The sequence below is a fragment of the Cupressus sempervirens genome, chromosome 1 (genome assembly GCF_028749045.1).
Source record: "Cupressus sempervirens isolate cs-2001-9-10 chromosome 1, ASM2874904v1, whole genome shotgun sequence".
NCBI lineage: Eukaryota > Viridiplantae > Streptophyta > Pinopsida > Cupressales > Cupressaceae > Cupressus > Cupressus sempervirens.
The window spans coordinates 1,014,878-1,033,277 of record NC_143118.1 but is presented as its reverse complement, the minus strand read 5'-3'; the positions used below and the strand labels follow the sequence as shown (position 1 = coordinate 1,033,277).

Genomic DNA, 18,400 nt, shown 5'->3' with positions numbered 1-18,400 from the left:
GAATATGTTATTATAGTGGAAATTCCTTTTTGCAGGAGCACATCGAAGGGGGGAGCACTACCAGAGAGGAATTGGGCAAGGAACACCAATCCACCTTTTCTAAGCACCAAGGCTAAGGAGTAAATGGCTTACCATGAGCTACCCGGTCAATAAATATGCATTATTAAAGAGAAGATCACTAAGCATTAAAGTAAAATGTGTAGCCTTATAAAATTGGATGATTTCAGAGCTTCCTATGATATTCTTATGTCTTAATATAATAATACCATAATACCTACATATGCTTGTATATGTATATACACATGTATGTATGTATGCGTAAATCTGAATGAGACATGCATATATGCCCACTTAATATATGGCATATACCTTTGATACGTTGTTGGATTATCACACATATGTATATATGTGTGTACGTGCATACACAAGTATAGGTGGGTATAGCACGATAATATTATATTAAGACATTAATTGAGTTATTTTTACTCCTCGGCCATAGTTTCATTATTTTATCTTAGGCGGTCATATTGCTATAATATTTTCATCGAGCCTTATGATGATCAGTGGCCAATCTTATTATATTACCACATACTTGTGCCAATGGCTTATGTATTGTAACTCCTTGCCACCTTCACATTCTTGCTTGTAACCAAGCATGCAGCCGAGAGGGCAAAGATTTATGGTGCGATAACTCATATTGAACAACATTCTTATCATCGGCAGCATGAATACCATCTCTTACAGCCTGCAATACTTTCTTTTCATTTTGCTTCGCATTCTTTTCTCTACGAATCCTACACATATTTCAGCAGATGCATACTAGCTACTATCTCCACATTGCAATAGATAGTTCTCTCACCTTAATCAGGCGTTCTTTAGTTCACATCTGCTTTTCGGCATCGAGCTTCTTATACCAGGCATCAGTAATCAATTGCAACTTTTTTCTGCATTGCACATAGCAACCTTAGACCTATGTTACCAACATTGTTCAAGAACCAATCAAGCACTTCAAGAGGTGACTTACAGGCAGGTCATGAAAATACCTCTGCTGAATTTTATTCTTTTAGTTTGATATAGTGAGGCCATAGTTGGAGCCTGAATTTGGAAAGCAATATTTATGTTGTTAGAGCATTGATCAGATATGATCATATATTTCTTTCATTATATAAGAATGCTAAGACTATGGCATTTTACATATAAACAATTTCTTTCAGAATCATAGTTAAGTAATGTCCGAAGTGAGAGCTTATACAGAGATATTTGCAATATATTCTATAAGATAAGAGACCACACCATTATGAAATCAAGAATTATTTATCTTTTGTAATGTCATAGCCCAGGTCGAAAAATGCAATGGTTTTGATTACAAAATGCTTATACATCCACCCCAGTGATTTATCAAGGAAGACCAGCATGGTTGAGATGAAGGGTGTAAAATGTCAATCATTGAACTAAGGTTTTTTCCTACATGAAAAGGAAAGAACAATCAATAACAAAAGAAGGTAATAAAAGATGTTTAAAATCCATGTCAACTCATGGTAGTCCATTGTATAAGTCTTGTTGTCAAGTCGAGCGGTGGGTGATCGGGTACATAGTGCCCACACAAATCCTTGGCCAAGATAGGGTAGTGGCATGCTTGCTACTATGATCACTAAAGGTCAAGGTTGCTAACAGTTGATACATAGGTGTATAGAAGGTATCCTAAGCCTAGTTGGTTGTTTAGCCAACACTCTAACACAAGGATGATCAGTGGCTGGACAGGGGTGTCCCAAGCCTAATCCTAGGGTAGGGAGGACCTTTCTTGATAGAGATTGTGTGGGGATATTGAAAAGTCTGTTGTTGGGAGGTTAAGCCCTTGGCAATGCTTCTCCTCTCCTTCGAAAGCCAAGACTTGCACATCTCAAGGATAAGATTTGTATGCAAGACAACTACAATTCAGTTATTTTACTTTTTCCGCATTTTAAATTATGTATTGTAAATGGTCAATATAGTTAAGATTAGTTTCTCTTATTATAATATTGTAATATTTCTTTAATGCTCATCTTAGTTAGTCTTTAGTTTATTAAATAGTCTCTATTTTCATCGTTAGTTCACGATTGTTTCTTTTAGAAGCATCGTCTTTGTAAATCTATAGAAGAAGCTTTCATCTCATTTGTTTAATACAACTACAACAACATCGATTTATCATAACATGGTATTAGAGAAAGTCAATGGGATAACATAAAATTTGGTGCATTTTTTTAGAAAAATTCGAGCCTCTTTTGATCTAGAATTTTTTCTAGAAAGTTGCTTTTCGATTTTCATTTTATGAAACTGCTATGGTTTATCTTCAAGGATTTTTGTTGGAACTCGTAAGCCTAGTTAAGGGTTTTGATCCTGCGATTTCTTGGTTGCAGCAAAAGTCTTTGTTTTTTTAGGGTTGTATGTACTTACATGTTTGTTGCATATGCTTGCATGTACTTGCATGTTGCTTGGATGTGCTAGTTAACCATGTGAAGTCTCATGTTTTGCCGCCCTTGAAAAATTATGACGTGTTTTCATAAAAAAATTCTCATAAATTAAAAAAAAATTATTCTATAATTCGCAAAGTTGCGTACAATCCTCTTGTGGGCTTATAAATTTTTCCTCAACAATTATCTATTGGGTTTTACTGTTTTTCCTAAAAAATGAAGCTTTGTATTGTCTAGTTTTGATTGACTTTTCACAATGTAACCCCAATATTGGGGTACATTGGGATAGGGTGACACTGGGACGAGTTTTTAGGACGACCGGGGGATAGCCAGGAAATGGTGGGAAGGGGAGGACAAGGCAAGGAGGGATGTTGTATAGTATACATATATAACTTGAAACGTTTGTTATGAAATGATGTTTTAGTAGAATATACCAAATTAAAATACTTGAACATATCAAAATTGCAACATGAACTAGAACAATCAAACATTCAACATAGTAACATATTACATACCCAATAGTAACATTCAAAAAACAAAATGCAAATAGAAATCCAAGTACCCATTCAAGCGAAAACATGGTTGCGGAATAGCGGAGCTAGGGTATTTGGGTACACAAGTACCCGGTGTCGGGAAGTCTCGAGGACAGGTACTTCGAGGTTTGGGAGGTGAGTGCAAGTCCCCATGTTACACTAATTTTTCTATTTGTGTCGGTCTCCAAGGAATAGCAGCTTCATTATCCAACATCAAGTTGGATGTTTTGTGATGATTTTTCATCAAATATTTTGTTGATTCTAGGAGGGTTTGTGGCAAACCCATCTTAGTGGCAAAATTAGTGGTAGGCTTTTGTCTTGTTTTGCAAAGCATTTTGAAGAAGAGGACACCCTTCTTTGTTCTTGTATGGACGAATTTTGGCTTCTTGGTCATTAACATTTTGCAAATCCAAAGAGGGTCTCAGCAATAGCAAAATGTTCTTTTAGAAATTGTGACCAAATGACAATTGTTATACAATGACCATTAAGAGAGGATATTAGAATATTGTAAGGTTTCTTTAAAGGTCATCTTAGTTAGTCTTTAGTTTATTAAGTAGTCTCTATTTTCATCTTTAGTTTGTGATTGTTTCTTTTAGAAACATCGTCTTTGTAAAACTATAAAAAACTATAAAAAGAGCTTTCATCTCCTTTGTTTAATACAACTACAACAATATCGATTTATCATAACATCTCTTTCATTGGATTAAGAAACGGTTAAATCCCTTCTTCCTTTACTCGAATATGTATAAATTGAAATGAAACAGCTATCATGCGTAGATGATACTATGGTAGTTATAATTGTCTCTCTTGTGACTTTGAAAAGAAGTGTTATTTTGTTATTTTTAATTCATTAAATTAGTTGGAAAATTTAGCATGTTACAGCAGTTTATTATAATGTTGATTAAAAGTGATTAAGCAACGATCTCCCAAAATTTATATGTAGAACTAATCAAAATTAAATATTTGGCACATGATTTGCTTTAAGCTAAGAAGCACTTGGGTTGAAAGGAGGTGCATCCCTTGAAAAGGGTGGGCTATTAATGGGTTTTGCCTATCCACTCCACCATGAGGAATATAAAAAAATGGCCAATTTATTTTTAAAGGGCGGCATAGATTTTGAGACATGAAACACAAAAATTGGACAAACCTGAGTTGGAAATTAAGAACGACAATTTGGTATGCAAGTATTATTGTATTTGTTTATTTATTCCAACATAAATTTGATAATAAGATAATTGATGATGAGCGTGTGCAATGCGCACGTAAGCTCAACTTGAATGTTCGTGGTCTCTCCCATTGCTAACCCTCTTGCTGTTGGACACTCTTTCCTTTTTTACCAGTTCGGTATCTCTGATATCACTTTGGATAAGTGTTGGTTTGGTATGGGAGATACCTTTTTCATCAGATTTTTCTCTTTTTCTGATAGGCCTAGTGCCCTTAGAGCGAAGAGAAAATTGTTCTCTCTCCCCTCTAAGATTTATCTTGATGAAGATCTCACAAAGGCATAGGTTACAAAGTTGAAATATGTACGGGGTATTGTGGCAAATGCTAAGCAAGCTGGAAAGTGGGTTGTTATTAGGAATCTTAAAGCAATTGTTCGTGATCCTCCTCCTACTAGATGGGTAGCAAGGACGACCTCCAAAACCACATGATGGTTTCGAAAATAGTCTAACAAGAGGAAATCCCCTTTTCTTCTTGTCAACTACTGGAATTGTAATGGCTCTTTATGGTCATTACCTGGTTTTCTTTCACGATGCGGTGGGGTTTGCCGATATTTTGGCCATTATTGAGTCTCACGAGAGTCCCATGTGCCCTCTTCTAGGATATCTTTGATACCAGTGGTTGCCAGCTTGCAGAGAAGAGGTTCGTACTTCTGGTGGGGTCTGTGCGTCCGGAGGTGTTGCTTGTTTGATTAGAGATGACATCTTCAAGTTCACATTAGTGATTCACTCTGATGCCTTTGCTAGATTCATGTGGGTCTATATCCGTCATCGGAATCACCAGTAGAGGGACATCTTTCTTGCAATTTGTTATTTTCCGCTGACCTCTTCTTCGTATGCCATTCATGATGTCAATGATGGTGATCCTTTTGTTGACTTTCAAGAGAGCATCTCTCAGTTTTCTGCCCTAGGTGATATCATTACTCTTGGAGATTTCAATGCTCAGACCAAGAATCTTCATACTCCTATGCATGACCACGGCTCTAACTCGATCTACACTTCTGAGATTGACCCCAACAATATGGGACTTTAGCATACTTTGGATGATGCCTCTGGACCACTCTCTTGTTATGGTCGCCGCCTCCTCCAGTTCTGTGAGTCCTCTAGTTTGTTGATTCTGAATGGTTTATCAATCTTTCCTGGGACTGATCTCTTTACCTATTGGCCTCATGGTGGTGGTGCAAGTGTTGTCGACTATGCCATCACCTCTTCTTTCATTCCCTCCATTCACAGCTTCACCATTTCTCGCCTTCCCTTTACTAACCATGCTCTTCTTAGCATTATTATCCATGCTTCATCTCGTTTGTCAACTTCTCTTCAGCCATCCCCCATCCTAGTAGACTCTGCATGCACCCCTACTCGCTTCTGCTATCTCGAGGCCAATGGTGAGCTCTTTTCCTTCCATCTTAGGAGAATTCTGACACCAACTAGTTTCAGCGATTTGCATGCGGCCTTTGCCATGTTTGACTTGCTTCCGCCATTTGGGTGTCTGCTCTTCTTTCTATTCCTCGTCACTCTCCTCCCTCTCTCAGGTCTAAGCGTCGGAATACTTGTCCTATGAATCAATGGTTTGATGCCAATTGTAAAGCTTTCCATCACTCTATTCGCTCTACTTTTGAGACTCACTCTCTTGCCTTCGACCATCTGCGTCTTTCTAATCTCTGTTTTCTTCCACAAAAAAAATTCTTTTACTTCTTCTTAGTGCAAATCCCTTTGCTCCATGCTTATTAGAATCCTCAGATCTTCCAGTGTACCCTTTTTCCTAGATGTCCCCCCCTCGCTCTCCACCCTTGACTTCACTGTTTGACCTCCCATACCATTTTTCTTTATGATATTCTAGGGCAGCCACCTCTTCATTCCACTCCACCTCCTTACTGACATCTGTTCACCTCCTCTAGTATTTATGAGGCCATTAGATCCATGAGATGCAATAGAGCTGTGGACAAGCATGGTTTTCAAGCAAAGCTTTTCAAACTTGGTGCTTTGGTCCTTGGATCCTACCTTCCTACATTCTTTAATAGAGTGATCTGTACTGGGTTTCCTGAGTCTTGGTCGTGTCATGTGATCTATCCTATCCATAAGTCTAGACCTGCTTCAGACCCAAGGAACTACAGGACTATCATGATTGGGCATACTTTTGCCAAACTTTATGCCACTGCTTTAAACACCATGCTATTTGGAGAGCTTGATGGGAGAGGTTGTAGGGCTAAAGAGTAGGTCAGCTTTCGGGCAAACCATCAAACTATGGATCATATCTTCATGTTGCAAGCTATTATTGAGGAGGCTAGGCACCACTTTGAGAAAGTCTATTGTTGTTTTGTGGATTTCAGCAAGGCTTTTGATTATGTTCCTAGGATGGCCTTATTTAAGAGACTTAGCAAGATTGGGATCTCAGATATGTTCTTGATTACTATTATGAGACTGTACGAGAAGGTGACTGGTAGACTCAGGACCCCGGAGAACTTTTCTATTCCGATTCAAAGTACCATTGGGGTGAAACAGGGTTGTCCTCTTTCTCATACTTTGTTTGGCTTGTCTATTGATGAGCTCGAGGATTTCCTTGTAAACTCCTCACAACCTGGTGACGAGTGCTATTTGCATCGGGTTTTGATCTCCATTCTCCTTTTTGCAGATGATATTATCTTGGCCTCTTCTCTGGACACTTTACAAAGACTTCTTGATGGTTTGGCTTCTTTTTGTAATCAGCGTCAGCTAGTGGTTAATTTGGCTAAGACTCAGGTTATGATCTTTAACCACTTGAAGATCTCTCATCTTCATTTTTTTCAGGGGCATGAGATTGAGATCACGTCTTGTTACATGTATCTCGAGGTAAAATTTTCAAGAACCTGTTTTAGTTTGAGACCGACTATTTAGTCTAGAGTTAGTAAGGGCATGGGTTTTTTGGCCTTGCTCGAGAGAGAGTGCTTCAGACATCATTTTCAAGACACTTCGTACAAGTTGTCCCTCTTGGACTCCTTGGTTAGACAGATCGTTCTCTATGGATCGATAGTTTGGGGGCCTTCTCTTCTTGCTCCTGATTGGGCCTCTACTAAGCATGTTCAAACATTTCTTTTAAGACGGATCATCAGATTCCAAAAGCCCACCCCCCACAGCATTGACTTGGTCGAGTTTGGAGCTCATCCTTTCAAACTTGCAGCTATTTTTTACTTGATCTGGTTTCTCCATTGGCTTCAAGGTTTTATGGACTCGGAGATCAACCGCCACAGATACTCTCATTTGGCATATTGTTCTTCAGTTGAGATTATAAGATCTGACACTTGTACTAGATCGTGTTGTTGGTATGCCCCGGCCACTTCTTTGTTAGGTTCGATCAGGATTGAGATTGATCATCTTCCTCCATACCGGTTCTCGTTGGATGCTCCTACTCACCTCCTCCCCTCACGTCAAGTGTTGAACAAGTATGTCAAATGGGATATCTATAGACAGTACATTATCACTACTTGGAGTAATCCTCCTGGTGGATTACGTCCTAAGACAACCTTTTATGCAAAGCATTTTCTTAAGATTCAGAATGGTATTATTGTGCATCCTGCTTATCTTTATCGGTGTTGTTGTCACGCCCTGTGATTCTCTTTGGGCTCCTTCAAAGTTGGCTCTCACCGTCTTCAAGCCCCGACAGACCACCATATGGATAGGGATGATCGGATCTGTAGACTGTGTACTTTAGCAGAGGTTGAACTGAGACCCACTTCATATTTCATTGTCCTATCTACTATGAGATCAGGAGATTTTACTGTTTATTTAGAGATTGTTCTTCTCTTTCAGCGTTCTTCAGCTATATTGAATAGCGTTTCTCTGGCACTTTATCTATGTGAGGCCTCCCAGCTTTGTGAGCATACCCTGCACTTAGTCACACCTCAGGGACATACTTTTGATCAGCTCATCACCACCTTTTTCAACCCCTTGTCTCTACCACGGGGTGTGAAAAGGCTATCTAGTATTACTCCCTCCAAATCAATCAAACACTGTACTAGTCTTTCCAGGCAGAGACACTCCTCCGGCGGCTCTCGACAACGATCTAAGACTCTGAATCATCTACAATTATATCCTTCTATGACTGATTTCTTTGTACCAAGGAAGGATCCTTGGTCCTTACCTTGGTTTTCCTTGATTCATTTCTCATTTTGTTTCTTCTCAGTCAACGTTTGGTGCTCCTGCTTTGGCCAGCTCTTTTGTTTGTATGCTCAATCCCATAAACCCTTGTGGTTTTTTGTTGGGCATTAGTATTATTATCTTATCTTATCTTATACAATTAAATTTCCAATCCCTCAAGAAATATAGGATAAGTAATTAATTACTTGATTTCCATCAAGCAATCATGTTTGGATCAATATGAAATGCTTTAAAGGGAGAAGCAGCAGTCCTCATCAAGCACACCATCCCAAGATGGGGGCCCAAGCACCAAATGATCACTTTGTACCCTTGAACTTGGCTGAGAAAGACAATCTTCCAACGTCCTAGCAAAATTTCCCGCTAGATTCCTAATATAAATTACTAAAGGCAATAAAATGGATGAACAACTAGGGAATGAGTTGAGAAACTTCATGGAACACGATGAGAGGATAACACAATGTTCATGCACTGTAGTAGCACTATTCACGACATTGTAGCAATTTCACTAGTCACATGCACTATAGAAAAACACTATTCACGTGCACTGTAGCAAAATCACTATTCACGAATACTGTAGCAAAAACACTATTCATGCGCACTGTAGCAAAATAACTATTCATAGCTACATACCCTGAACTTCAGGTTTCTTAAATCATGTGTAAAATCACCAATAAATCCCACTGTGTTTCCTAAATGAAAACACACAATAATCCTCCTGACTATGTCTTTCAACAGCAAAAAGAATGCTAGCAAAGAGGGTTTCATCCTCCAAGCTCAACAATTAGATTTCCCAGAAATCCAATAGCATAACAATAATATCATCCAAGCATGCCCCAACTCATTACAACCAAGAGAATATAAAGCCCTCCAAGAAGTTGACTTCATTTGCATAAGCAATGTGGGATAAATGGGAAATACCTTTTTAAAACAACTTTATAATAAAGTGACTTAATTAATAGGTCTTTTATTTAATTATCACTTTATAATAAAGTAAATTAACTTTGGCAATGAAATCATATAAGAGTCGAACTCAGAATACCATGTATGACAGCTCGTCGGAAAGAGCTCAACCAAATCCACCAAGCCAAACACTGCAAATTTCCATATCACTTGATTCCCACTGACTTACTAAAATAGTAAATCCTGGAAATACTGCCAAATGAGTTCCCTAATCACTTCATTTAGCCTACGGAAGCTCCTATCATAGGCTAATCTATTGACCCTGATGGTCACATCAAGTAGGGGACATTACAGTCCGCCCCCCTTGAAATTGCTTGTCCTCAAGCAATCTCAACTGTGTCACATTAAGTAAGGGACATTACAAATAATTTATACCAGTCTCTGAAGCTTGATAATGGTGAATAGCTCATTACTCATTCTGGCATTGTGCATGAAAAATTAAGACATCATATATACAATGTTAGCCAAATGTTTGACGAAATGTCAAACTATTAAATAAAAAAGAAAATTGATGCTCTCTGAAGTTATAACCAGACCGGGTTATTACACCACCCGCCTAGATCTTGCAAAGCCTAAAGAGTAGAAGGATTTGTCCTTGTTAGTTAGTCCAGGCGTTCCTAGATTTGAGCATTAGTTGGCTTGCTCCTTAGAAATTGTGTTGAAGAGTGCTCGTAATAAACCTGCCATTTTGGGAACCAACACATTGGAGGGTGATCCATCTTTAGTGGACATGTGAAATGGAACAAACACCATTCTACTTTAGAGGTTAATCCACCTTTAGTGAGCATGTGACACTTTCACTTTTCCACCTTCGGTGTGTGATAGAGTATCACTTTTTGTCTCATGTCATAAGATTAAGACACCTGTCATAGTCTTATATACTCCTATGTTCTCACCTTGGCCTATTTAACCAAAGGTGTCTCCTACGTGCTAATCCTCCATTTGATCCACTCTATTGCATTCTTGGTGAAAATACAATTTAATCTAATCATATTGATTCTCTCTTATTATTGTGTTTTCCATTAGGCCTCTATTAACAGCAATTTTACCAATATGAATAAATAATGTTGTGTTTGATAAATGGAAATGTAATGGATTGTAGTTCTCAAGCAGTTGTTAGTTTCCACTGGTTGCCACTCTTAACCAACTGCTGAGTGCTATATATTTCTGACTTGTATCGAGAATCGTGACTCTATCGATGTACTCATTACATGTTGATAATAAAGTTACATCTTTCTGTCATATTAATGTGTTGTACCTTAATTACTGTATTGAATATGTTTATTGTTATATTTATGTTTAATCTGTAAGATAAGGCATTCACAGTAGGAAGTGAACAGCCTCTAGATCTAGGGTGGCTACCTTCATAGCCAAATCTTACAAGACTCCACCTTCAATGTAACTAATAGCTGCATGGAAACTTATTGTACTCAATATCTTTCTAAGCTATACTCAAGTAAACATCCTTATCACTTATAAGGATAAGGTAGAAGATAAGTCTAAATATTTACTACACTTTGTTTAGACTGATTTAGCTTAATAAAAGACTTTCACTTTAATGCTCAAAAGTGAAATACAAAATAGAACTCAAACTACTTGAACTCTTCCCAACAAATTCACACTGAGCTTGCACAAAAGTTCCTATCCAAGCTAAAAAGTTGACACTTCCTACTGAATGGAAGTCAAAGAAAAGCTTTATATAATTTTAAACATCATCGATCATGAACTTTATGGTTCTTGAATCTTAATATTTGGAAGGATCAATTGCACCTTCCCAAAGCTGAAATAAAGAAATAACATGTAATGTCCCCAATGTAGCAAGTTTCTGAAGTATGGTTTTGTCAGCTCATCACTGCGACCCTCGTGAGCTAATGTTTGGATTTGGAGGTCTTTGTCAAGAAATTACTATTTTTGGACTGACTATTTTTAGTAAGTTATTTTTGGCTAGTTACTATTCTTGGTTGAGCAATTTAGGCTGGGTGATCGTCTGGCATTTGTGTATTTGATCTCATTACGGATTTTCGATGGAGTCATATTTATTTCAAGTATGATAAAATTTAATGAATATTTAATGCACACTTAATTATTGTTTACCGTATGGGTAAATAGATTAATGCATACAGACAATAAACAAGAACATGTAACAGCAGTACTCCTTTTATTATTCACATATATGCCAAAGAGATTACATAATGCTTATGATGATTACAACAATGATCCAAAGTTGTACATATACCATCCCGAAGGGGCCCGTCGGCTACATAACACTTACCAACGGCATCAACCCGTCGGCTACACAATATTTACCGACGACATACATCCTGCCGGCTACACAATATTTACCGACAACAATTATTATTGTGCTTTATAATATAAAGTGTCTAGACTTTATATTATAAAAGTTGCTTATAAGTGAAAGGTGTGTGGATGAAGCTAACTGAATCAAATTGCATTATAAATATGGCTTTATGGGAGAATGTGAGACATCTTGAATATATATATTTTTTATTCAGGTTTATCCGGCTAAGGGTTTTGAGAATTTCTGAGTATTGTTCTGAGAGTTTGCTGCAAATCCTTGCTGAGGTATAACGATCTGCATATCTCCTACTGTCCATAATATGCCTTGGAGATTGGTTTAAAATTACTGCCTGGATTGTGAAGAGAATCGAATTTCCCCATCCATACTGGTGACTGCAATCTGGAAATTCGATTTGTGGTATCAGAGATTGACATCTAGTGGCAGCATGTCATATAGTAATAGCTCCTGGGCGAGTTCTAAGCCAAATTCACCTACCAAAGAATTAGATGACATCAATTACAAGACCTGTGATTTACTACCAATCGTGAGGGATACCGACCTTCAGCCATGTGGGCAATTTGCAGACCTGCGGTTAATGTTTATGAACCTACCGAAGCTATCAGGTGTATGTGATTTGTTTGGATGGGTCGGCTTTGCATTTAAAGAACCTGTGTTTTTCTTTTGAGGGTCACTTTGCACACTTGGCATCATTGCGGGCTCCTTACTGATTATGTTCAGCATAATTGAGGATATCAGTTTCAGCATTTGGGTTCAGGACATGATCAAACAAAGAAATACTGCAATACACTTTCAAAATCAGGTTCATCTGAATTTGTTCCTTCCTTGGTTTGCACAAGCAATAAATAAAATCATTTGATGTTTCGATTACCTTTGGTGTGAATTTCAGATTGATGTTGTTATTTCTTTTACAGCAATTTCTTTAATCAAAATCTTAAAATAATCAAAAGGGTCTTAAAAAACCTTATAAATCAAAGAAATCAGTCTACATTTCAGTATCACAACCAGAGACTAGTTCGGGTCTTTACATAACAGCATGCATAGAGGAAAATATGCATGCACTGCAAAAAGTTAAGAATAGATCAAAGGCAATTCACTGAACAGAATGCAATACAAAATATAAAAACAAAACTGCAGGCATGATTTTACTTTAAACTGCTTCTAAATGCTTATTAGTCGAAAGGCTTCTTGAATGTACTTGTTCAGCATGAAAGATAAAACTGTTAGATATCTCTTTTAAGTATTTGTGGACTTAGTCCTTTTTAAGATAGTTTTAACCTTTGCCAAAAAAAATAGCATTCAATTTAAGATAAATGCAGCTCTCTTTGTATGTCTTTTGTTTAGACAAATGCATATCAGAGTTTCTATGCCTTTAACTGCAGCTCTCTTTGCATGTAGTTTTGTTTAGCCAAATGAATGTCAGAGTTTTTGTGCTTCTGATTTATGGTGATTACCATGAAAAAAAATTTACTATCTGGCCATCACTCTTGTTAGCAAGAGTTTTCCATAGACCACCCTTCTGCTGTCTTTCTGCCTCCTCAACTAGAAGCTCTCGTCTTAATTGTTCTCTTCTTGTTTTCCACTCCCTTAGCCTTGTCTGGAATAAGATAGCAAAAAATAAATAAGAATTAATAATATAAAAAAACTATAAACAAGTTGACAATTATGTTCCACAAGCGGGATAGATCCTACATACACAATAATTCTCCATATCTTTCTCATATTGGTGCAGCTGCCCAAGAAGATCTTGTAATCCTGCAGCTACTATTTCCTGCCGAGGATCATACTTTAGTGCTCCTTCCCTCACCTTAGACTTGTAAATCTCAAGTGGACCTGGCATTAAATAATAAAAGACTTAAAGAGCTTGCATGACACACCTGCCTCCCTTAAAAAACTGTCAAGAGATAAAAATAACAATGTTTCTGGAAAATAAAACATCATTTTAGCGGAATTAGCTTGCACTACTTGTTAAGGAACCACAGCATGAAACTCAAAACATGTTTTTCATCTAAGCATAAACCAGTTTTTTTAATCTCCAACCAGAACCCAATTTAATTTGACTTGAAGAATCATAGCTTGAAAATCTAGATAAAACACCACAATATCTACTTAGCATGAATGATTACTGGAACTTTTCCTTGAAACAAAGTTCGCGTACTCGTGCAATTAAGATTGATAAAACTCTTTTTTCTATTTTCAACTACATTGTTCCTATCAAGCCCATTGAGAGGAGGGCTATAGAGTATCAATGTGCAATGAAATCTAATCATGCAGATATGCCACTGCAGTAAATGACTTGTAAATAGAGGAGTTGGTACTGTAGATAGAGAAGATGTTAACAAAGGAACAGAATGACAAAGTTCAAGACCTGCTTCCATATGGATGAAGACTTTGGTCCATTAAAGTCTAAATAAAATCTTGAGCCTTGTACACACAGATTATTTACAACACACACCCATAACACAAACAATTAGAATAAGAATAATAATGAGAAACAAAAACTGACTTGGGGGCTTCAATAAATGTGTTTTCAATATTCTTTTCCTCTTTTCCAGTAGTAGATACACTTTAAAGTTTTTCCATGTACTAGGAGGATATGTTAGGCTTATAGCTAAGGAAACAAAGTGTTGTCGGTAAAATTGTAAAGCAGCCGACAGGCCCCTTCAGGAAGGTTCTTGTTATGTAGCCGATGGGCCCTTCGGTGATTGTTATGTAGCCGACGGACCCCTTCAGGAAGGTTCTTTGGAAAGTATATATTCACCTTCCGAGATCATTGTAATCATGAGAAGCATTATGTAATCTCTTTGGCATATGTGAATAATAAAAGGAGTACTACTGTTCTTATCTATTGTCTGTGTGCATTAATCTATTTACCCCATATGGTAAAAATTTGGCGCCATTGCCCCATGGACCTGGAACGAAGGCAGAGGAATGAAGATTAATGCCGAATCAGCTGAACAAAAATAAAAATAAGCTAAAGGAAAATGATGAAATGCACACAGCACAAGGGAATTTAATTTTGGCACAACAGGCCGTGCACAGATGGAGGTTTCAGCAGATTACCGACGGACACCAAAGCACCAAAGAATTGTTGAAAGAGACTCGACAGCGATTAGATTTGGTGGAAGAAGCAAGGGAGCAATTTTTGAACCTGTATACGCCGAGGGAAGAGAATCTAGACAGAAGAGAATTAACTCGCACGGCTCGGAGTGCTGAGGGAGCACAAGTGTGGAGTGAACTATTCGTCCACGATACACTTCCGGAACAAACAACTTTGCTTGAGGAAAACCCTTTTTCACCAAGCAACGTGGCTGTTGGAAATAAGATGACTATCCAGAACAGCACAATACACTTCCGGAATGGACAACTTTGCTTGAGGAAAACCCTTTTTAACCAAGCAACATGGCTGTTGGAAATAAGATGACTGTCTAGAATAGTGCAGGTATACAGAACAGCGTGGGTGTGCATAACAGCGCAGGTGTGCATAACAGTGCAGGTGGGCAAAACAGTGCAAGTACACAACAAGTACTTCCAACTCGAATAGTAATGGCTGGACCAAAGGAAAAATTGCCAAAGTTTGATGGTGATGGAATAGCCGATCCAATCTGACAAAGTAAGACATACAAAACAATTTGGACAGCGAATGGCATAACTGATACAGATGAATGGGTCCCACAATTTTTGGCAACCCCAAGAGATGTAGCAATTGATTGGTTTGCCAATGCAAATCCTCAAAAATTAACTAATTGGGCGGGAGTTAAAAAGGAGTTTATCACCAGATTTCAATTGCTACACGACAATAATGAGATCGTAGCAGAAATATACAACACAAAGCAAGGGACAAATGAAACAGTCCGAGTATATGCTAGAAAATTAAAAGAATTAATAAACAAGATGGAAAGTAAGCCGGCAGATGGGCTGCAAAAGAGATGGTTCATTAAAGGACTACGCTCGAAGTTACGGAAGAAAATGAAGATAGTGTCACCATCATCATACACCGAAGCATACAATCGGGCGATGAATTTAGAAAGTGAGCAGAAAACAAAAAAGAAGAAGAAAAGTAGCTCATCTGACTTAGATGATGCGTCTTCGGAAGAAGATAGCAGTGATGACAAAAAAGGCAGCAAGAAGGTCCGAGCTCTTCAGAAGGATATGCTTCGAATGATGAAGCAATTTAAAAATATGCAGAAAGAGATGAAGGGAAACGAGCTATGGTGCACCGAATGTAAGACAAAAGGTCACACAAAGGGATCCTGTCCAAAGAACCAGTCATGTGAGATCTGCCAAATTATAGGACATTCCATAAAAGAATGCCCCTTCAATATGAAAACGAAAGGACCTCAACAAGTGCTCCTAACACAAGAGGCTTCAGGAGCGAGCGGAAACATCAGCAACAATGATGCCACTTCGAGTGGGTATAGAAATAATAGACAAGGGCAAAACACCAATGACAACAATAATGCCAACAATAATAATGGGAGTCGTACCCAAATTCAGTACGACACAAACAGTCGCTCGATGGTTCAATGCGGAGCATGCAATTCGTGGGGCCACTTTGCCCGAAACTATACATCGGCAAATGCACCAAAATTGTTATGCAGATGATGCAGTCCAAGAGATCATGAAGATGCCAAGTGCCCAAAATCAGGAATGAATTTGATCACCATTGGGACGGACGAAGAGGAGGTTCTAGCAATCACACGAAAACAAGCAAAAGTATACCCCAACCCGATGGAAGAAAAGAAGAGACTAGAGGAAGCACGGACTGAAATTCAGAAAGCAACACAGGTGGAGAAAGCACACTTGAAGGACACCACCAGTACCTCAGCAAGCAACTGCGCAAAACAGAACATCATACGGCAAATACTACAAACTGAAGTACCAGTCAAAATAAACGATTTGCTGCTCACAATGCCTCAACTCTGATCGGCACTCACAAACATCGCTCCAATTGCCAAACCTCCAGGAGAACATGGAAGAGAGAAAGAAAGTGGAGCAAGTGCAGAGGACTCAATGCTGCTAGCCCTCACATACGGACGGCATCCAGCGGTCGTCAAGATGAGAATTCTAGGGACTGTTTTGACAGACACAATTGTGGACAGAGGGTTAGGCGTAAATGTGTTATCGGAGGATACCTGGAAGAGGTTGGGACAGCCAACATTGTGGCCACCTACGTTCCAATTACTAACAACGGATCAACACGGCATTAAACCTCTCAGCGTACTGATGGCACAACCAGTGACTATCGGAACATAGCCGTTCCTGCTTAACTTCGTCGTCATCCCACTGAAGAGGGGATACGACGCCATTCTGGGTCGAGGATGGCTCATACAAGCAAACGTTAAGCATGAATGGAATAAGAACACACTATCACTAGAAAGTAAAGGATGGAAATTCATCATTGATTTACACACGCAAATGGTGGGTGAAGAAGCTCTATCATTTGATTCTGAAGACGAGGATGAAGGGAAGCAGCGAATGGAACCAGATCAGGAGGGAGTCCTACGGTTGGAAGGTGAATCGACGAACGACTTGGATTCGGTAAACGGATTATTTCATTGGCAGATGGAGGATTATGAGCTATTCCTGAGTTGCAACATACTAACGATAGAGGAAGGGCACAGCGGAGATGGATTTCCAAAAGAGTTCAGGGAAATAAAAGAAGGGGACACACCACTGGATGAAACACCCGTCCATGTATTCGGTGAGGGGAAGCTGATCAAATATAACGAAGCCACAATGCAAACCATGAATTTGGGAGATGAGGCTGAACCAAAAAAATACTGGTGGGGGATAACTGAGATCCAGTACTAAAAGCAGCAGTATTTAAAATATTTTTGAAATACAAAGATGTATTTGTGTGGACATATAAGGATTTGAAAGGAGTTTTGCCAGAACTGCGTGTTCACCGAATTCCGCTGATCGAAGGTGCAGTGCCTGTACGAAAGCGGCCTTATAGGATGAATAGGAACTACGCGGTGCGGGTTACAGAAGAAATTAACCAAATGTTGGAGGCTGGTATTATTTTTAAGGTTCAAGCCAGTGAATGGGTGTCGCCCATAGTCATATCCCTGAAGAAGGATAGCACCCAAATCAAAATGTGTCGATTTCAGATGCCTCAATGTGGTAACAATCAAGGACCCCTTCCCCATACCATTCACGGACAACATATTGGAGGAGGTAGCGAGACATGAGATTTATTCATTTATGGATGGGTTTTCGAGATACAATCAGATTTGCATACCAGAAGAGGACAAGTTGAAAATGACGTTTGTGTTAGAAGACGGGGTGTACGCATACAATAGAATGTCATTTGGCCTGTGCAATGCGCCAGCTATGTTCCAAAGAATCATACTGCACATATTCAACAAAATGTCCGTCAGAAATTTCAAAGCATTCCTAGACGACTAGTCTGTATTCAGCACCGAAGACAAACATCTCGCAGCGTTGGGCAAATGCATTGAAAGATGTCAAAGGGTGTGCCTCGCTTTAAATCCAAAGAAATGCAGATTCATAGTCCCACAGGGAAAATTACTCAGACATATAGTTTGCAAGGAGGGGTTGAAAACTGATCCAGACAAAGTCAAAGTGATAATGGAAATGCAGCCGTCTACAAACGCAACGGAGGTAAAGTCATTCTTGGGACACAAAGGCTATTATAGAAGATTCATCAAAAACTTTGCCAAAGTATCATACCCACTAGACAAGTTAACATGCAAAGGGGAACCGTTCAAATGGGAGAAAAAACAGGATGAGTCATTCGAAGGGTTGAAGGTACGGTTGGCC

At 38.6% G+C, this 18,400-nt stretch overlaps 1 protein-coding gene across 4 annotated transcripts in view; it reads right to left on the bottom strand.

The window, feature by feature from the left end:
* Positions 1-18,400, bottom strand: part of LOC149575837 (AFG1-like ATPase family protein) — a 259,202-nt gene that overhangs the window by 184,767 nt on the left and 56,035 nt on the right. For all 4 annotated transcript variants that reach the window (XM_089815715.1, XM_089815717.1, XM_089815718.1 and 1 more), the window contains exons 2-3: positions 13,311-13,447; positions 13,069-13,211 (exon numbers count right to left, since the gene is read on the bottom strand). In XM_089815715.1, coding sequence (XP_089671841.1) covers positions 13,069-13,211; positions 13,311-13,447 — 280 coding nt within the window. The remainder of the gene's footprint in view (positions 1-13,068; positions 13,212-13,310; positions 13,448-18,400) is intronic.